The sequence below is a fragment of the Urocampus carinirostris genome, chromosome 3 (assembly GCF_059441175.1).
Source record: "Urocampus carinirostris isolate Australia breed hairy pipefish chromosome 3, RoL_Ucar_1.0, whole genome shotgun sequence".
NCBI classification, from domain to species: Eukaryota; Metazoa; Chordata; class Actinopteri; order Syngnathiformes; family Syngnathidae; genus Urocampus; species Urocampus carinirostris.
The window spans coordinates 39,364,531-39,386,514 of record NC_142351.1 but is presented as its reverse complement, the minus strand read 5'-3'; the positions used below and the strand labels follow the sequence as shown (position 1 = coordinate 39,386,514).

The 21,984-nt window shown below is 39.5% G+C and overlaps 1 protein-coding gene and 1 long non-coding RNA gene across 2 annotated transcripts in view; both read left to right on the top strand.

Moving 5' to 3' along the window:
* Positions 1 to 21,984, top strand: part of LOC148369673 (adenylate cyclase type 6-like) — an 89,678-nt gene that overhangs the window by 42,405 nt on the left and 25,289 nt on the right. The window contains exons 4-7 of the mRNA XM_088331783.1: positions 15,028 to 15,177; positions 15,428 to 15,549; positions 18,884 to 18,995; positions 19,152 to 19,279. Coding sequence (XP_088187909.1) covers positions 15,028 to 15,177; positions 15,428 to 15,549; positions 18,884 to 18,995; positions 19,152 to 19,279 — 512 coding nt within the window. The remainder of the gene's footprint in view (positions 1 to 15,027; positions 15,178 to 15,427; positions 15,550 to 18,883; positions 18,996 to 19,151; positions 19,280 to 21,984) is intronic.
* LOC148369674 (uncharacterized) lies at positions 5,315 to 7,312 on the top strand. The gene is made up of 2 exons (XR_015850034.1): positions 5,315 to 6,090; positions 6,887 to 7,312. It is a non-coding gene; the product is annotated as an uncharacterized LOC148369674 (long non-coding RNA).

The window sequence follows — 21,984 nt, the reverse complement described above, 5'->3', positions numbered from 1 at the left end:
GATAGTAAAAGATTGGAACCAAGATTTTAATTTGGGTCAGGTGTGGATTTCATTTGAAAGAATACGGCAATTGATAAAAGGAAAGATATTTAAAAGAAAGTTCATGAAAACTTGCCAATGTTGTTATTAAGTGCAACAACTTCAAAAACAATAACAAAATAAAATATGAATATAGATTTTTCTATACATTCGAAAAATATTTTTTTAATAGTATTGTGTGCCTGTTTAGGGTGGCGATGGCCCTGAAGAAGAAACTCTCTGCCTGTTGTACTTGTTTTGTAATGGGTTGTTCCTTTTTTTTTTCCCAACATTGGGTTTATTATAGTTTTTAAATTGTTGCGTGCCTGATACAAACACCTTTGAACGACCCACAATTAAACATTCTGTCCTGGTGACGTGCACTTCCCTGTATGATTCCTGCCTGTGAGAGGCATAAAAGATTTCGTCTTTGTGGCCCAGCACAACTTTGTTTTTATTTCATTTGTTCTTCCAAAAATGTTTCGAAGCACCTTAGCGGTAGTCGCACCTTATAAGCCAATGTTTAGAAAGCGCCTGAGCCAATAGTCTGGAGAGCAGAGGAACATTTTGGAGCTCTTCCAAATGCGATATGAGGTAACAAGTCTAATGCGAACCCTCGTTTCTCGCGGGGATGCATTCCAGAAACATTAATATAGCCCCAGCTCTGTCCTGTTTTCAAACGCTGGTCTTTGAAGTGCATCCTCTTATCATGTTTTCTTTGAGCTCCTTCCTCAGGCCATTAATCCAGATTCCATTTATACAATGTATAATTTGTGTATTTTTATGTCAACTGACTAGGACTTGTTTGTATGCTTTACACCGTCTTAAATTGCCTTGACTGTTTAATAAAAGGGTTTACTGTTTCTGAAGTGTCCAAACAGGGTTTTCCTTTTCAATGTCTGCAAGCAAGTTTGCCTTTGGGGCGAAATAGATAAAACCTATTTGTTGTCATTTAGGCAAATTTATCAGAATTAAAACTTCCAAGGGCCTTGTAAAGAAATCTTTGTAGTTAGTATTCATGCACAACTCATTGTATGTTGCATTATCTCTATTTAAAAAACATTTTTTTGTATGACAACTATTTGTTGTTTAATCTTTACGACAAACCAGGTAGTGTCTTTTAAGATTGTGTTTTTGTTGCTTAACAAAGTAACCAAACTTGGGACAACACTGAAATTACACTTTGACCTTTTTTTAACCACAGAAATGATCCACCTGCCATCTTTTTGCGTATCGAAGTGCAAAAATGAAAATCACATTCAAGGAACCCAATTGCAAACCTCACTGCAAAAGGTCTGATTAGGAAAATATAATAAAACAAAAAATTTTTTTACCATTCCATGGGGGTGGGTGATATGACAAAACATATTATATCACGATTTTACAAAACAGAATTTTCAGTCGTTCTAGGGTCGTAGGGGCACCATTTCCTGTGGTGTGTCTTGGGCAAGTATGGCCTTGTGGCGCTAATCCCTCTTCAAGCCAACAACTGTTTACACCTGTTCCCGAACCGGGATTCCAATTCTTAAAAAAAATAAAATGGCGACTCGTTTCTTACCATTTTCCCTGCATGTTACTGTAATCCCCCATCTATCACAGTTAATGGGGACCAGAACCCCCTACAGTATGCGGAGATCCGCAAAATAGCCCTTCAACTCCCATTAGGGATAACGGATCGTAGCTCTACTGGTGCCTTTTATTTTAGGTGGAAAAAAAGAACTACCACACATGACACATATTAGCTTTACTTGCCTCCGCTCTCAGCATTACTCGACTGGCGAGAATTGATCCTGATCAAAATAGTGCAGTTTATTTTACGGGGGCAACACTGGCATGCTTCAGCAGCCCAAACTGAAAGAAAAGGCCCCTGCCCGCCCCTGCTCTCGGCAATAGTTGACCAACTCTTTGGATCACAGCATGGGCGCTGTCCAATTTAGGCGGAAACAACGAAAAAAAGGAGCCGCCACACATAACACAAATCGGCTCTATCGGCCCCTGCTCTCAGCAATTGGCGATTGGAGATAATGGATTGAGGGAAAAACAGTGGATTTTATTTTAAGAAGGCAACAATGGCATTCTTCAGCTGCCAGAACAAAAAAAGTTCTCTGCTGACTCCTATTTTCAGCAATAGTCGACTGGTGATAACGGATCACAACCTACACTCCTACCTATTTGGTAAAGTGCAGTTGGTCCTTTCTCTCAGTGAGGCCAGCTAACCTTGTTAGCGCACTGCCGCTGTTCCTGGCCATCTGTTAGAGATCGATATGATCAAGTTAGATAAGACAGGCTGACTCTCTCAATGAATTATAAACACCACTGGCAAAGTCCTAATTGAGTGACTATTTTATGTTAATAGAAGACTGCTTGGAAACGGAAAGAACAGCTCCATTTTGTTTGTGGCTTCATGGTGTTGTTGGGTGAATGGAATCGTGTGAAAGGCAACCTGAAAGATTAGACCAAGAAGCAAAGAATTTGAGAAAGGTTATGCATCTTCTCGTTTGCAAATAATCTGTTGTTGTTTAGTTGCTCAGCAATTTTCCTCATTTAATATATTGTTTTTGATATTTAAGTTGTTGTTTTTTTCAAATTACTTTTATTATTTTTACATATTTATAAAATATAAGAATGTATTCTTTTTTGTTTTTTTATTGGGATTTTGTTGCGTGGAGCAGCAATGATGTCATTATTTTTTTTAAAGAAAAATGAATATAGTTTGAAGCATTCCTTGTTCTGTTAGCAGATACTGATTTAGGTCATATTATTTTTTTGTTGTACAAATTTTTTTTTTTTTTTTTTTTCATTTAAATGACTGTTTCCATCATTTTACGTTATGTTTTGAAATGCTCTTTTGTTTTAGTATATTGTTATTATTTTATTTTAAAATATATTTTTCCCTTCTTTTAATTAATATTCTATTTTATGGAGTAATCATCATTTCACTGCTTGCAATATTTATCTTTTCTTAAATACTTTCTTTCCTAATTTACTTGTTTATTGTGTTGATAGTTATATATTTGTATATTTTTTGTCGTTTAAAACATTTGCTATTTTATTTGATCTTTTAAATTACCTTTCCTACTTGTATATTTAATATATATATATATATATATACAGGGAGTGCAGAATTATTAGGCAAATGAGTATTTTGACCACATCATCCTCTTTATGCATGTTGTCTTACTCCAAGCTGTATAGGCTCGAAAGCCTACTACCTATTAAGCATATCAGGTGATGTGCATCTCTGTAATGAGAAGGGGTGTGGTCTAATGACATCAACACCCTATATCTGGTGTGCATAATTATTAGGCAACTTCCTTTCCTTTGGCAAAATGGGTCAGAAGAGGGACTTGACAGGCTCTGAAAAGTCAAAAATAGTGAGATATCTTGCAGAGGGATGCAGCACTCTTAAAATTGCCAAGCTTCTGAAGCGTGATCATCGAACAATCAAGCGTTACATTCAAAATAGTCAACAGGGTCGCAAGAAGCGTGTAGAAAAACCAAGGCGCAAAATAACTGCCCGTGAACTGAGAAAAGTCAAGTGTACAGCTGCCAAGATGCCACTTGCCACCAGTTTTGCCATATTTCAGAGCTGCAACATCACTGGAGTGCCCAAAAGCACAAGGTGTGCAATACTCAGAGACATGGCCAAGGTAAGAAAGGCTGAAAAACGACCAAGCTGAAACGTCAAGACTGGGCCAAGAAAAATCTCAAGACGGATTTTTCTAAGGTTTTATGGACTGATGAAATGAGAGTGAGTCTTGATGGGCCAGATGGATGGGCCCGTGGCTGGATCGGTAAAGGGCAGAGAGCTCCAGTCCGCCTCAGACGCCAGCAAGGTTGAGGTGGGGTACTGGTATGGGCTGGTATCATCAAAGATGAGCTTGTGGGGCCTTTTCGGGTTGAGGATGGACTCAAGCTCAACTCCCAGTCCTACTGCCAGTTTCTGGAAGACACCTTCTTCAAGCAGTGGTACAGGAAGAAGTCCGCATCCTTCAAGAAAAACATGATTTTCATGCAGGACAACGCTCCATCACACGCATCCAAGTACTCCACAGCGTGGCTGGCAAGAAAGGGTCTAAAAGAAGAAAAACTAATGACATGGCCTCCTTGTTCACCTGATCTGAACCCCATAGAGAACCTGTGGTCCCTCATCAAATGTGAGATTTACAAGGAGGGAAAACAGTACACCTCTCTGAACAGTGTCTGGGAGGCTGTGGTTGCTGCTGCACGCAATGTTGATCGTGAACAGATCAAAGCACTGACAGAATCCATGGATGGCAGGCTTTTGAGTGTCCTTGCAAAGAAAGGTGGCTATATTGGTCACTGATTTGTTTTTGTTTTGTTTTTGAATGTCAGAAATGTATATTTGTGAATGTGGAGCTGTTATATTGGTTTCCCTGATGAAAATAAATAATTCAAATGGGTATACATTTGTTTTTTGTTAAGTTGCCTAATAATTATGCACAGTATAGTCACCTGCACACACAGATATCCTCCTAAAATGGCTAAAACTAAAAAAGCCCCACTCCAACTTCCAAAATATTCAGCTTTGATATTAATGAGACTTTTGGGTTCATTAAGAACATGGTTGTTGTTCAATAATAAAATTAATCCTCAAAAATACAACTTGCCTAATAATTCTGCACTCCCTGTATATATATTCCCCTTTTTTGACCTGTTGTTTTGAGCAGAAACTATGTTAAAGAATTGTATGTACTAATTTGCAGAATTTCTAATTTATTTTTGTTGTTTTACTATATTTTTGCCATTTATTAATTTTTTTTTTTTTTTTTGTAAAATAGGGGGGAAATGCTTATGTAATGTGTATATATAATGTGTAAATACAATTAAATAAAACTACAAGGAGAATTACCTACAGAACAAAATAGCACTACTAAAAATAGGTGTTCATCTCCTTTTAACATCCCTCCTAATTTTTTTCTTAGTCTTTCATTTTAAACAAATATAATGGATTCAAAGGAAATCATTTTGTTTGGGTTCTAAAAACCAAACACAAGAGATTAACCCTCATGACTCACTTTCTTTTGTTGATATTATTCTGTTATGTTTTGTCATATTTGAGGCAAACCTAAGTAAACAGTTTCTCATCAGAAAATATGTATTGATTGGTTAAATGAAATGGGCAATTTTTTTCTGGTGTGTATACTTTGTATGATGGATTAAACAGACCTGGGCAAATTACGGCCCGCGGGCCACATCCGGCCCTTTGTACGTCCCTGTCCGGCCCGCGTAAGACCAATCATAAACACCATAAATAAATAAAAAAATTTAAACTTTTATTTTGAAATTTTATTTTGACTACATATACACGTCATAGACGTAGCGCCTTCACGCGCGTATACACTTGAGTGAGTGAAGGTGATACTGTTCGCCAGGGTACCCTCAAGATGTCGGCACACCCCAAGAAAAGAAAAGTTGATAACGAATGCCGTATTTTCAACAAGACATGGACTGCCAAATATTTCTTTACAGAAATTAAAGGTAAAGCAGTGTGCTTAGTCTGTGGTACACAGGTTGCTGTGTTTAAAGAATATAATTTGAATCGCCACTACACGACCAAGCATGAAGATGAATACAGAAACCTGTCTGGTGAAGAGCGTGCAAGGGAGTCTGATGCATTGCTAGCAAAACTACAAACCCAACAAGGATTTTTCACTAAACTTCACACTTCCAGAGATGCAGCCGTCAGGACAAGTTATGTAATTTCTCATAAAATCGCCAGAAAAAGTAGGGCATTTTCCGACAAAGAGTTTATTAAGGAGTGTTTATTGGACTCTGCTGAGCTGATGTGCCCAGAAAAAAAGGGCGCGTTTGAGAACGTTTCACTCTCCCGACGCACTGTAACGAGGCGGATTGAGGAAATCACGGGAAATTTAGAGCTTCAGCTGAAGAAAAGAGCGGCGGACTTTGACTTTTTTTCTCTGGCTTTGAATGAGAGCTGCGATGTACGTGACACCGCCCAGCTGCTCATCTTCTTACGTGGGATAACCGCAGACTTTCAAATCACGGAGGAGTTGGCATCCTTGCAGTCAATAAAAGGGACAACCACAGGTAATGACTTGTTCAGAGAGGTAAATGCATGTATGGATGTATGGACATGTTAGAACTGAAATGGAACAAGCTTGCAGGTGTGACAACAGATGGTTGTCCAAATCTGGCCGGGAAAAATGTTGGACTTTTAAAGAGAATGCAGGATAAAGTGACAGAAATGAACCCTGATCAGAAATTGACATTTTTGCATTGTATCATACATCAGGAAGTGTTGTGTAAGACAGTGTTAAAAATGAAACATGTTGTTGATTCTGTCACTAAAATAGTTAACTTCATCAGAGCGAGAGCTTTAAATCACATACAGTTTGTTGCTTTGTTGGAGGAAAATGAGGCTGAACATGGTGACATAAGCTATCACTGCACTGTTAGGTGGCTCAGCCTTGGCAAAATTCTGAAAAGTGTCTGGGACCTGAGAAACCAGATTCAGGAGTTCTGTGTTCAGAAAGGTCATGACGTCTCAGAACTTTCAGATGAAGACTGGTTGGCAGACCTCGGATTCACTGTGGATGTGACCGCACTAATGAACGAACTTAATGTCAAACTGCAGAGCAAGGGCCTTTTTGTGCATGAGATGTACAGTGCAGTGAAGGCTTTTATGAGAAAACTGTAGCTTCTCTCAAGCCAAGTGAAGGACAACATTCTGACCCACTTGCCAACACTTAAGGAAGCCAAAAGATCAGGCGATCACCTCCAAAAGTACTCAACCATGTTAGAAACATTGCATGCAGAGTTTTCAAGGCGATTTCAAAACTCTTGAGAGTGAAATGCACATGGTCTCTTCTCCCTTCAACTGCAGTGTGGATGATGCCCCAAGTGAAGTTCAGATGGAACTCATAGATCTGCAGTCTGACACACTTCTGGCAGATCACTTCAAGTCAGTCTCACTGCTGGATTTTTACTCCCTCAAAGAGGAGAACTTTCCACACCTGAGGAAGCATGCTCAGAGGATCCTAGTCCTCTTTGGATCTACCTATCATTGTGAACAGACATTCTCAGTTATGAAGTTTAATAAATCCAAACATAGATCCTCTATGACTGTTGACCACCTCTCAGCTGTCCTTCGCATAGCCACTTCAGACATTCCGCCAGATTCCAATGCCCTTGTTCAAGCCCAGAACAGACTGGATTATTCTCACTGAAGAGGTAACATGAGGTGGAGAACATTACAAGTTATTGTTTGTGGAAATTAACAAGTTAAAAATAAATTGCACTGGTTCAATGATTGTTTTTCTTATTTAACCAATACACCACAATTTCACATAGCCTAATATAAATATTTACAGAGTGCTATATTCTTCTGATTATCAGCATCAGCTATTCAAAATATTTAATTTGAGCATTTTACAATGAAAGAAAGTTGGTGGCCCTCTGACACAATTCAGGTTTCTCATGCGGCCCCTGATAAAAATTAATTGCCCACCCCTGGTGTAATACGTACTTATTTTAGAACTAAAAAGTTGCGTTGAATATTAAATCTAATTCCCGTCATTACAGTGAGGTATGCTGGAAGCAGGGCAGCAGACAAAAAAACCCTTGGAATCATCAACAAAGCTAAAAAAAAATTATTGTCTGCTCTCCACCCAGTCGAGAGGATCTTGCTGGTTTGCGAAATCCACAAAAGACTTCTCTCATCCAGGGGACCACTTCTTTGACCTGCTTCCCTCTAATAGATCCTACAGGCTCCTTAAAACAAGGACTAACCAACTCAGATTGTGAAATATATTTATATAATATATACATATATATATATATATATATATATATATATATATATATATATATATATATAATAAAATAAATAAATAATTTCCTTGTATTGTCATTCTGTGTAACAATGTACACAGAACGAAATGTCGATTGCACCTGACCCGTTGTAGCGAGCCGATGCAGCCGCAGCCAACAGAGGGCGCCGCCGACCACTTTTTAAGTCTTAGGAATGACTCGGCCGGGGCGCGAACCACCGACCTCCCAGTCTCAAAGCGGGCGCCTTACCATATATATATATATATATATATATATATATATATATATAACCATCCATCCATTATCTGCACCACTTATACTCAGTAGGGTCGCAGGGTATTATATATATGTATATATATATATATATATATATATATATATATATATATATATATATATATATATAATCTTGTAAATGCCTATGCATAAAAAAAATGAGCATTTATATCGTGTTTTCTCGACTTTTCTCTTTTTTCTTTTCTGCTAAATGTCATTACACTATTGTTGTGGTACACTTATGCCTTAGCGGCTAAGGCTTAGCCTGTTCTCTAGTAAATATCTGTATATCCTAACGCTGTCAGGTCCTGCACGGTTGTCATGGCATCCAGCTAGCCCCGCCCCTTGACACCGGCTGAGACGCATTGAACTGATTGTTTGTGGAGTACTTAAACGCTCCTTTTGGGACTGCCCGTTGCCAGACCATTGCTTAACCTTGAGGAAAACCTGTTCATGCCTGTTTGTTCTGAGTCATGCCTAGTTTGTAATTTTGATTACCTTTAAACCTGTTTTGTTTTGTCTTTTGTCCGTTTGTGTGTTCGACAACTTTTATTTCTCAATTAAAGTGAAAGATCGGCTACGCAAATGAGTTCCGACTTCTTGCCTTCCTGGTTCTTTTCTTGAAAAACGCACTTTTTTAATCTTATTTTTCTGTCTTCACCCCACTGCTTTCAGCACTAGTCAACCAGATTAGTGCTGAGATTACTGTCTTTTTTTTCTCTTCACCCTCCTTTATGACCACCCTTGACTGAAATGTCGAGGTAATTATGTTAACAGGCAGCGACAAACAATCTGAAGCAGAGAACACCGGAACTGTGTGTGGTCATCATGGCATCAATTTCATGTTTTAAAACCACGCGCGACTTCAGTATTTTGGACACATTTTGAGTTTGCACCAAGATACCGGGGTAAGCTATAAAAGACAGAAAAAGCAGTCTGCAAACTTTATCTTAAGAAGGTGCCAGTGAAAGTGCCAAACAACCAATCCCAGGCAGAGTTTATAATCCAGGGACACAGTGCAATTCGCTGAGCTCATCGGCATACGAAGAATGGCAAAAAATACACGGGTTGCGGCTTGTCAATTGTTTTTAATGAATGTAAAAGAATGTTTGGTTAATAATGATCTCTCGATTATTTCCTGACTTGATTTTTTTGACCTATAAATTGTTTTTATTTATTAAGGTGTAGAGTATATTTAATATTCGACCTTATATTATCATACTAACATTTAATGCAGAGGGGGAAAATCGACAATATATTTGTCAATCGTGATCATTTTTGTGACAACTAATCGTCTCCACAAATTTGTAATTGTGACAGCCCTAGCCACAATGGTGCATTTCTTTTAAGGTGGGCCAAAACAGCGAGTCCTGCTCCCTGCTAAAAGGATACGATTGGGGATAATGGATCTCAGCCATATGAGTGGAGTTCACTTTTTAGCAGAAAGAACGGCAGAAAACAGCTGCAAGGCCCAACGATATGTGATCGGGGCAAATCGATCACGGTATATTTTTCGACCATGTGGCAGCAAAGTAGCTATGGATAACCGTATTTTCATTGCACTATTTTATGATTCACTTACAATTTACGCCAGTCTACAAGCACTACCTTACTAATTTTTTTGTCTACCAATTTTTTGTTCATCTTTTTTTAAAATGTAGTCTTTTATTACATCTTTATCCTAGAGTGTCACAACTAATCATGTTTTAAAGTAGAATATGTGTCACTTGGATCAGGAGAAACAAAGACGAGAATCCAACTTGGTGGTCAGGAGAGGGAAGCCTCCAAATGTTTTTACAGTTTATTTGATCCGGCTGTTTGGCCTAGCTTCTGAAATAAACCGAGGAATTAGCCAGCCGTCCGTCATCCGCTAATGAACGCTGTCACATGATCTGGCTCTTGTTGTGGCAACAAGTGGCCATTTATGTGTGCTAGTCTACAGTGTAAATATTCCTCCGACAAATGGTTTCCCGAATTTTCATTTTCACAACTTTAATGTCCATCTGGATTCAATTTCACTGGCATCTTTTTCATGTGCGTGCGTGAGTCGGAGTCGAAACCTCCCTCCATCTGCGATCATAAAAGTCAACGCATGCACACATGCACACAGTTTATTTCTTACACTATTTATTTACGGAAGTAGTATTATATTTGGATTAACCAAACCTGCTAAAATAATTGAGAATAGTGTTATCCCTCACTACTTTGCTTTTCGTACTTTGCGGCCTCTGTGTTATCCATTATCCCAAATTCCATATTGCTGCTAGTCGGGACCCTCAGAAAGCACTTTTTTTAGTAAGTGCACAGTTCTGGCTTGCCTAAAATGAAATTCATGGTCATGGCCGCAATCCATTATCCCCGATCGCATATTGCTATGAGTGACGACTGTCGGAGCACATTTTTGTCGGGCCTAGAGGCTCTTTTTTTGCTATTACTTTCACAGAAAATGAACTTCATCCGCGTGATTGCAATTAATTATCCCATATTGCTGTGGGCAAGGACTGGCAGAAGCCACTTTACCATTCGGGCCCGCTTAAAATAAAATGCACTGTTTTGGCCTGGACACATTATCTCCATTCACCTTTTCCTGAAAGTAGGAGCCCGGAAAGTAAATTTGTGTCCTCCCTTTGTTGCATGTGTTGGGACAACTTTTCGATTGATTCTGATACGGACACTAAAGACACTTGCTGGTAATATCCCTTTTAAGACACATGCAAATTTTAGGTTTGACCTTTGGAATGTCTTTTTCTCAATATCTATCATATAATCTTCAGAGGAAACATTCTGTGCTGTGGTCACAGGTCAAGTGATTTTCCCATGCTGGAGCGTGTTGTCGAGCACAGAGTGTAAGAGGACACTGAGCATTTGTGTTTGTGTATTTGAGTGGGGAAATCCGCAGCTCAAGGCTTACTCTCTGATGTTCGGGCTTGGCTGAAAAAGTTTCTCCAGGTTTTAATGACCTTTTTCGTCAGTCTTTTTCTGTGCGCAATTTTCTATTATTTAAGTAATTCATCAATGTTGTTAATTCATTAAAGGAGCTCTGTTGCGTCTCATCATTGCAGCCTCTGTCAGCTCCTTCATGGTGCGGGTGCAAGTACATACATGATGACAAACCAATGGAAAATAAAAACAACTGGGACTTTAGACGAGGTTGCGAGCGCAGAAAGTCGACGCCTTACGAGTGATTTGTATCATAATAAATGCAACAGGGAGACTTCATTGCTAATTGTAAATGAGAAAATGGCTACCTTTTTAATTTTAGGATAATTATGGATCCGTTCGGGCAACCAGCAGGATTGATAGTAAATAACACGGCCATTTAATGGATATCTCCCCCACAAAAAACAAGTACTACTAATGTTTTTTCTGAAATTACTTTTTTTTTCTTTTTTTGGTACACGCACCAAAAGTAATATACACTTGTGAATGTGCTCTAAGCAGGCCTCTTCTTACTTTCTGAATTTTTATGATTACTTAAAACTGGTTGTATACTTCTCTATGTAGTGTAGTAAGTACAGAGCAACTTTTTGCAAGCCATAGGAAACACATGGTGTCTTGGTGAGACTACTAGGCTGTCAGGGTTTTTTTTGGAGCAGTAGATTTTTATTACTACTGTTTTACGTAATATTACATCCACGTATTGTTCATACAGTGAGAATAATTTTACCTACATGATTATAAAATATATCACAAGAAAACACTAAACTCGAAAACTTTCATGAGAATGGAAGTTTTACGTTTTTCATTTTTCATTTTCAGTGTGGTCATTATTTATTTTCCTTTGCTGCAATTGAAAAGATTGGTTATGATAAATTTACTTACAATACATTTACTTAAACAAAGGGCACGAAATAAAAACATGTACCTGTGCCTTTAATGTCACAAAAGCAAAGGACATAATGGTATCGCCACAAAGATTATTTTTCAAACAAAAATATGAAAGCCACAAATGATGCAATGAGTATTGTACAACGTGTTTCTTAAAATTTGGGAACAAAATAGTTTTTCCTAGTGATATAAGATCTAGTATCAGTATTATCACCCAAATCACTGCTGGCGTCATCTCTGAAGAGCATGATGATGCTTTACATCGAAAAACAACAGCGGCTGGATGATGAAGGTGCAGTATCTAAGTCAGATCAGAGTGCTCCTCCTGCTACTGGAATCCAGTACTATCTTTCATGTGAGGGAACAAACCCCTAATCAAAAAAAATGGCTTATACCTTATACATTACCTTATCTTATATCTGAATATATTTTCATTTCATTCATTTACTCATTCATTCATTTATTTGTACATACTTTTAATTTGGGGAATCAAAGTCTCACATAATACTCTTTTGAGGAAACGTGTTAAAAAGAGGTAGAGTTATAAACTCAGAGGATGCTCCAAAAATTGGGTATAACTCACAGAGATCGGTTAAACTTGTGAGCATCATGGCGATTGGGACTCCGAGAGGAAGTGACTAACAGATGTATGCTATCATATACACGCATGCACGCTCACGCACGTCAGTGGAATGCTTTTAAGGTTGATGACCTTGCGAGGCTCACCCCATTTTTTAATCTATTTTAACTGCTGCTGTCACACACATACACAAGCGTTGCCTCAAAAATTGCAAAAATGTTCTGCTTGAACGGCACATTTATTTTGTTTGAAATAAATTTTATGGGTCATAGTTATATACAAAAAATATGACTTGCCCAGAATTGACTTCAGTTTCAGATTTATTTCCATCCATTTTTCAAATCTCATTTGGTTCCATTTTGCAGCAGAAATCTCTGTTGAACACTTTCAATAATTGCATAAGGAGTTTAAAAAAATATAAATCACTTAAGTCATAGTCAAAGTCAGCTTTATTGACAATTCTGCAACATAAAGAGAGAATTGTAATTGCGTTTCTATCAGCCCTCAGTGTCTGGAAGATAAAAAAAGACCACTATGCTGGGACACACTCACTAAAGGCCCGGTCACACAGCCTTCCACGGGCGTATCGAGGCTGAATCACGGCCAGAAGCAGACGCGGTGGAAAATGTGCAAAATTGGCTAAACCCGCTGTTTATCCGTGGTATGCCCGCGAAACAGACGCCGGCGACTGTTCCGCGTCCTTATCGCGGGTAACCGCGGCTGCATCGCGTTTGACCGTGCTTACACTCGGTGCACACGCTAATGCACGTGATAACACTGCGATACAGGCGCAGAACAAACGTGCTATGGCCGTGCTCCACCCGCGATTACCCGCTAAAATTTCGCGTCCTACCCGCGTGTAACCACGTCTTGGCCAGGGCCGTAGCACGTCCTAGCACGTTCGTACCGCGTCTTTACCTCGTGTGTACCACGTGTGCCGCCTGCGGTTTTGAGCAGCGCAAAACTTTTTTGCGCGGCCTACCGCGTGTGAATTTCTTACCGCGTGTAAAGCACGGCTGTATCTCGTCTGTATCGCGATCTCAAAGCTTCCAACAGCGTCTGCTTCATGGGCAGAAATTTCTGGCCGTGATTCAGCCGCAATACGCCCGTAAGTATGTCTTAAGACACACAAGTAGACAGTAGGACTTAAAATGAGATCCTATCATTCAGAATTCTTAACAAGAATACAATACTTTCTCACGGTAAGGGATCGTGCCTGGGTCGTTGGGGCACCTCCGAGCACGCAACTCTGGACAGCTTTCCCCATTGCTGACGCTTCCTGGAAACTGGAACGAAAATCATTTAAAAATGGCAGGTTGTTTACAGTTTAATCAACTACTAGGCCTGATCATATCCGCAAAGACCTTTTACACTAATCCACAAAGGTGCGCTAAATACTAAAACATCAAAAGTGACTGATTCAATTTAGCAAATGTGTAAATTCCAGTTGTTGGGTTTTTCTCGAGAAAATTATTCACACAAAACAATAAGCTAAAGAACAAGCGTGCATACAAAGTCACTTATGAACAAGAGAGGTCAAATTAACAGTCTGAAACATACAGTGTCACCCATGTCTGAGCAATACCCATATCTAAAGGAACTGCAGTGAAATCATGTAGTTGTCTCTTAAAGGCACAGCACGTTCAAGAGAAGGGAAATCTGTTTAGTAGGCAAAATAACTTTTGTATGATAAATTTCTATCTATTTTTGCGAGTAAGATCGTATTGCTATATTGATATATTTTAGCAAAAATATGTATAAAATATTTTAGTTCAAAGGTGGGGCAATGTGTGGTGGGTGTGACTGAGGGCAGCCACAGCGGATTGTTGCCAAAGCAAAGAGCCAAGTTGGTCCGGATTTTTATCATTTACAGGCTGGCGTAGGCTTAAGCTTTTGTGACACTGTTTAAGAGGCATTGTAGAAAAAAAAAGTAAAAATCTTGCACATATTTTCATGATTTTAATTACTGTTTTCCTATCTTACTATAAAGAACAGAAATGTTAGAATGTATTGAAACATGTTTTTTGTTCTCCTGGCGGATCATTTTTGCTCATTTTAGATATTTTTTTGGTATGAGGCTTTCTACATGCATAGACTTACACCAAATATGGAGGGATACAACAGTTGCATCATTATTTTTCCTGAAAAACAGCAAAGAAATGTAGTAAATCTGTTTAAAAACCGAGTGAAACCCAAAATTACTTAGAAATTAACCATAATAAATAACCTTTATAACCCCCTGGGCCATGCTTACCACAAATGTTTTATGCTGTCACTTTACGTAACATGACAAAAAGAAGCTTTGGAAGAAAAAAAACCTACTTACTTTTTAACATTTTTGACGAACAGTATGCTTTGAACCTTTTTAATGAGAACCAATTTGCCTTGGGTCAAAAGTAGTTGAGAAACACTCCTAAATTTCAACAGTTTGTATTATCAAATAGCATCTCTGTTGAACTTTGCTAAATTGTCACTATGATCATTAATGAGGCCTAATGCTGTGTTCTCAGGTAAGTGCCAACATTGTCATCTTCCTGTGCACCAACATGATCGGAATCTGCACGCACTATCCCGCTGAGGTATCCCAAAGGCAAGCCTTCCAGGAGACCCGCGGATACATTCAGGCCAGAATTCACCTGCAGAGAGAAAACCAGCAGCAGGTATGGATAAACACAAACCAGCACACCCACAAATACATGCGAAGGAGCAGCACGTGCCGTCTTGTTTGTTTGTCTCAGCTCTCCAAGGCCAACAATATGTTTGGGAGTTAAATGCGCACGGCACACTCTCAACTAGCACGTTCCCACGCATATGCCAACGAGGCAGCGTGACTCATGGCACCTTTTTCATGGTGGAAATGTGATTGCTTTTTACCCCAACCGTTCACATTTCTTTAATTTCTCCTGTTAGGAGCGCCTCCTACTGTCAGTGCTTCCTAGGCACGTTGCCATGGAGATGAAAGCTGACATCAATGCCAAGAAAGAAGATATGATGTTCCACAAGATTTACATCCAAAAACATGACAATGTTAGGTACAGCAGCACATTCATACACGCACATTATTCACCAAAGCCATCACTATGTTAAATAAGATACAACACAGTGAAAAATAATATTTTGGTTGTATAAAGACAAAATGTACATTCACATTTATTTATTTACTCGTATTTTTGCACAATGTTGTGGCTACATGTCATTGCACTGATGTAATCACTCATTTATCGCGCTTAATGGAAACTAGCACCCCACATGATATGCGCTCTGCCAGCCCCCGCTCGCTGCAATAGTCAACCGGGGATAATCGATGAGTGCTGTTAATTTTAGGCGGAAACAATGCTCTTTCGACCGCTGCTTTAAGTAATAGTTGATTGGGGATAATGCATCACAGACAAAACATTGCAGTTCATTTTAAGTGGGCCACAATGGCACGCTTTCCAACAGAAGGGCCTTTTGCTAGTACACGCTCGAAGCAAGAGTCAAAAAGGGTTAATGGAACCCAGCTGCAACCGTGCATTACATTTTAGGTGGGCCAGAAAGGCACACCCACGGACAAAAATACTTTATTCCGGTCTTAACTCACAGCAATATGGGTTTGAGAATTATGCATCGCAACCACAAGAGGACAGATCACTTTTTTTATGGATAAAATGGCAAAAAGTCCTGCAATACCCTACAAAAATTTGCTGTGCCGGTAGCCGCTCACACCAATTGTCGACTGGGAATAACGGATTGTGTCCACAAATGCGCAATTGGTTTAAGGCGGCCTCCCGACTCAGGTGACTTCTGCCGGTCCCTGATCACAGCAATACGACATTGAGGGTAATGGATTGCGGCCGCACGAATGCAGAGTCAAACAAGAATGCCTTCTGCTACCCCTTGCCCTCAGTTTTAGTCAACTAGTGATTATGGATCGTGGCCACAACTGTGTAGTTCATTTTAGCAAGGCCAAAACAGTGACTTCTGCTGGGGAATGAATTGCTTCCGCACAAGTGCAGTTAACCTTGAGTGTACAAAGCAGGACCTAACCAGGGATTGCAGCATTTTCATTGCACTATTTTATGATACATTTACAACTTGGGCCAGTCTCCTAGCACTGCTATTCCACCTATCCCAATGTTATTTTTGTCTCGTTTCTTTAGTCTTTTATTACATATTTTTCCTAGAGTGCCACGTCTAATCTCAAGGTTCACTAAATTATACAACAACATATATCTCGTAAGTTGAATTCGTACGTAAGTTGTATATTTTGTATGGAATAGATGTTTAGGGTTTATATAAGTATGTTTAAGACTTGTATATGTAACCTGTATTGTTTTGAAACTGAAAAATAGACGTACAATAAAATAATATGCTCCATGACATTACAAGGCAGGCTGAACGATAAAGCATAGTACAGAAAAACAAAGCTGCACATTAGGCGTTGACATCCTGATGTCTGTGAATCCCTTTGAGACTCCTTGAAATTAAGGGTGTCACAAATAAACATGACTTGACAACAAAGAAAAATAAAGTTTGGTTTAACTTACTTTTGGAAAATTTAGGCGACTCCCTCCCCTGTGGTATAAAGTGTACGAAAAAAAGCGATACAACCATTTTCTCAACAGTATCAAGCTTCCATTTTCCACTTTCATTTCAAATGAAACGGCTCACCTCTTCTTTTTGCTTTACACCAACCATATCGAATGGATGCATGAGATATTAAACAATAAAAACGTCGAAGTTCTTAGCGTGCTAGAGATGCAGTGCAGTGTGTTTACACACAAACCCGGAAGTAGAAGCCAGATTTCTTCTTCCTCTCTCAGTACCACGCGGCGGAAAAAAGCACGACAGCACTGTCCTCTACTCGGATAAAGGTGCACATACTACAAAATCTAACTTACAGTAATGTCCAGATATTTTTTGACATCCCGAAAAAAATGTTCGTATGTACCACTGTTGTAACTCGAATTTTTGTAAGTAGGTGAGCGTCTGTGTGTATATATACAGTAGACAAATTTTGTATCTCAGTTCCGCTCTAAGCAATTGTCACCTCGGGATAATGGATCGCTGCAAATCTTTTAATGTTACACTTCAGCAGGCCGAACCAGGAAAAAAAACGCTCTCTTCCAACCCTTTCTCTCAGTAACAAATTGACAGGGGATAATGGATTGCAGTCAAGTCAGTGTATTTCATTTTAGGTGTCGCCTCCTGACAAAAGTGCTCTCTGGTGGTCCCCGCTCGCGTCAATATGTTGCGAATAACAGCTCGGGCCACACGAGAGCAGTTCATTGTAGGTGGAAATACGGTAACAGCATAAAATGAGCCCCAGGGCCTGTCCCCACTCACAGCAATATGCGGTCGGGGGTAGTGGATTACAACCACATTAGTTCAGATCACTTTTTGTGAGCAGAATGGCTAAAATGATGCTAAAGGCCTCACAAACATGCGCTCACGGTGATATGCCATCAGGGATAACTGATCATGGAATATTCATCAACCCGCAATGCACAGAGGCCGCAAATTAAGTGAGATTACAAGAGATTAAACCGCTTATTGCTATAAACCCTAATACTTTTGGAAAATTTAGGCGACTCCCTCCCCTGTGGTGATATGCCATCAGGGATATCAATTTTTAGATTTGATACATATATTTTTAATACAAAGGGGCATTTATAACGTAAGGGTTGAATAATAAATATGTGTTTCAAATTTGTCCATGATGCATTCATCCATTAACTTCGCAGCTTATCCTTTATTCTTCTCACTAAATCGTGGTACGCTATTTCAGGCTACTCTATTTGCCCTTGGGGCTCATACATTTCTGCTGGGATTTTGTTTTTATTTTTTAAAATTTACATTATAAGAACAAAGTGCCATCTGTGTTTGCTATATGATGTCTTTCTATTTCTTTTTTGCCTACTGGGGAAGGAAAAAAAAGATTATTTGACGCAAATATCTAGAGTCTGGTTTGTCAACCGTACGGCCCGTGGGCCTGATTTGGCTCACCAACCGATTTGATCCAGCCGTGAACCAACGCTGAGAGCAGCACAAACTGTCACTAGCTTTGTAGTTTTTCCATACTTTTCAGAACTGTTTAGTGCTGTTTCATACTTTTCAACGTTTTTTTTCTATGCTCAAATGGATACACCTATATTTTAATACTTTATTTATCGCAAAAAATATTCTTTGTTTATAATATATATAATTTCAAGAACACCTCCAGAGAATATCGAATATTCCTATGTCAATAAAAGCTCCTCATAATGCCAAGTCCCGCCTACCTTTAGGAGAAGAACAAGCTTCCATGCATCCAGATATAGTTTCCGTAACCTTATTGCAATGCTAGAGTGAGTGATGCTAACTGTTTCTGTCCTCCTTCCATCGCAGCATCTTATTTGCAGACATCGAAGGTTTCACAAGCCTGGCGTCTCAGTGCACGGCGCAGGAACTCGTCATGACACTCAACGAGCTGTTCGCCCGCTTCGATAAATTGGCATCGGTGAGAGCCTCAATAAGTGTGAATCCGATGAGTCACCTGGGTCATTGCATTACATCGGATGAGCAGCAATTGCTGTTATTACACTTGTAACTTGGAGAGCCCAGAACGATCACGTACAAGTAGTTGTTCAAACGCTGTATGTTCTTTGCTATACAGGAGAATCACTGCCTACGCATCAAAATCCTGGGAGATTGCTACTACTGCGTATCAGGGTTGCCCGAACCTCGGGCTGACCACGCACATTGCTGTGTGGAGATGGGCGTGGACATGATCGAAGCCATATCGTAAGTCAATTCCATTTACTACATTTATGAATAACACAATTCCCCAAGAGTATAATGCCAACTGATTGAGTCGACTCGGTTGTTTAACTGCTAAGTCGTACTTTGGAAAGGTGGATCATTTCACAGAGATCCACAAGAGGGCACTTTGGTCTTACAGACTGCTATTGCACTTTTCTTAACAATCAAAAATGTAAAAACAAATGTAAGATTAGTTGTTAAATTAGATTTTTACAGCTGCTTCAAAGACAGTATTTATTTATTTAGATTGTTTTTTGAAATGAGGTCTTAAGTACGGTTGGACAGAAATAGAGCAGGTCATAAGTCAGATGTTACTTTTATTTGCTGTGTTCCCTTGTTACCTCGCATTCTGCCTCAGTGTGTCACGGGTTTAAAAATAGTGCGTCATTCATTATTCCTGACTGCATATAGTCCTTAAAAAGTGGACTTCACTCGTGAGGAAAAATCCATAAACCCTGTTTGCGTATTGCTGCGAGCGGAACTGGCATCCCACTTTTGTTGGGCCTGGAGGTTCTTTTTTGTCGTTACTGTAGTCTGCCTAAAATGAACTGCACTTGTGTGGGTGGTACCTTTTATACCCAACCCCATATTGCTGCGAGCAGGGCCCGGCAGTTGGAACTTTTTGGGGAAGTCGTGTCATTCTGGCCTGCCTAAAATTAAATGTTTTGTTGTGGCTGTGATCTGTTATTCCCTCTTAACTCTTTCCTAGTGTAGTGGCCATCAGGGAACTTTTTATTTCCGTTCAGGCTGCTGAACCGTGCCGTTGTGGCCTACATAATATGAACTGCACCATTTTGGCTGTGATTCGTTATACCAACTCGACTAGTGCTGAGAGCGGCTGCCGAGAGAGTATACAGGACTGTCTCAGAAAATTAGAATATTGTGATAAAGTTCTTTATTTTCTGTAATGCAATTAAAAAAACAAAAATGTCATACATTCTGGATTCATTACACATCAACTGAACTATTTCAAGCCTTTTATTATTTTAATATTGCTGAATTTGGCTTACAGCTTAAGAAAACTCAAAAATCCTATCTCAAAATATTAGAATATCATGAAAAAGTATACAAGTAGGCTATTCAACTAATCACCTGAATCATCTAATTAACTCGAAACACCTTGCGAGGGTTTCCTGAGCCTTAAAAACACTCAGCTTGGTTCAGTAAACTAAATCACAAGTATGGGGAAGACTGCTGATCTGACTGCTGTCCAGAGGACCATCATTGATACCCTCCATCAGGAGGGTAAGACACAAAAAGAAATTTCTCAAAGAGCAGGCTGTTCACAGAGTGCAGTTTCAAAGCATATCCACAAAAAGTCTGTTGGAAGGGAAAAATGTGGCCGGAAACGCTGCACAACCAAGAGAGATGACCGCAGCCTTAACAAAATTGTGACGAAGAGCCGCTTCCAGAATTTGGGGGAGCTTCAAAGACAGTGGGCTGAAGCTGGAGTCCAGGTATCAAAAGCCACAGTTCACAGACGTGTCCGGGAAATGGGCTACAATAGCCGTATTCCCATGGTCAAGCCACTTCTGAACTCAAGACAACGGAAGAAGCGTCTGACTTTGGCTATGGAGAAGAAGCACTGGACAGTTGCAGAGTGGTCCAAAGTCCTCTTTTCAGACGAAAGCAAGTTTTGCATTTCATTTGGAAGTCAAGGCGCCAGAGTCTGGAGAAAGGCTGGAGAGGAGCAAAATCCAAGTTACTTGAAATCCAGTGTGAAGTTCCCACAGTCAGCAATGGTTTGGGGAGCCATGTCAGCTGCTGGTGTTGGTCCACTGTGTTTCATCAAGTCCAGAGTAAATGCAACTGTGTACCAAGAGATTTTAGAGCACTACATGCTTCCAACTGCTGAAAAGGTCTATGGAGATGAGGATTTCATTTTCCAGCATGATCTGGCACCACAGTGCCAAAACCACCAGTAACTGGTGCACTGACCATGGCATCACTGTCCTTGATTGGCCTGCTAATTCCCCTGACCTGAACCCCATCGAGAATTTGTGGGGTATAGTTAAGAAGAAGATGAAAGACACCAGACCTACAAATGCAAATGAGCTGAAGGCCGCTATCGAAGCATCCTGGGCATCAATAACACCTCAGCAATGCCACAGGCTGATTGCCTCCATGCCACGCCGGATTGATGCAGTAATCCGTGCAAAAGGATTCCCAACCAAGTACTGAGTGCATCAATGGACATTTTCAAATGTTTGATTTAGTTTTGCTGTTATAAAATTATTTTTTTACTTGGTCTGAGGAAGTATTCTAATATTTTGAGATAGGATTTTTGAGTTTTTTTCAGCTGTAAGCCAAAATCAGCAATATTCAAATAATAAAAGGCTTGAAATAGTTCAGTTGATGTGTAATGAATCCAGAATGTATGACATTTTTGTTTTTTTAATTGCATTACAGAAAATAAAGAACTTTATCACAATATTCTAATTTTCTGAGACAGTCCTGTATTTCTGGAGTGTCATGCCCAATTTCGTTGTCACAATATGTTAACCCACTTTGTAACAATGACAATAAAGGTATATTCTATTCTATTCTATTCTATTCTATATTTATGTCGTGCATGGCAGCACTTTTTTTCCATTCTTTCGGCCGAAAACCAACAACACCCGTGCAGCCGCAAGACAGTGCCAGAAAAGTGCTTTTTTTGATTGAGAACTGCACTGTTTTGCCGTGAC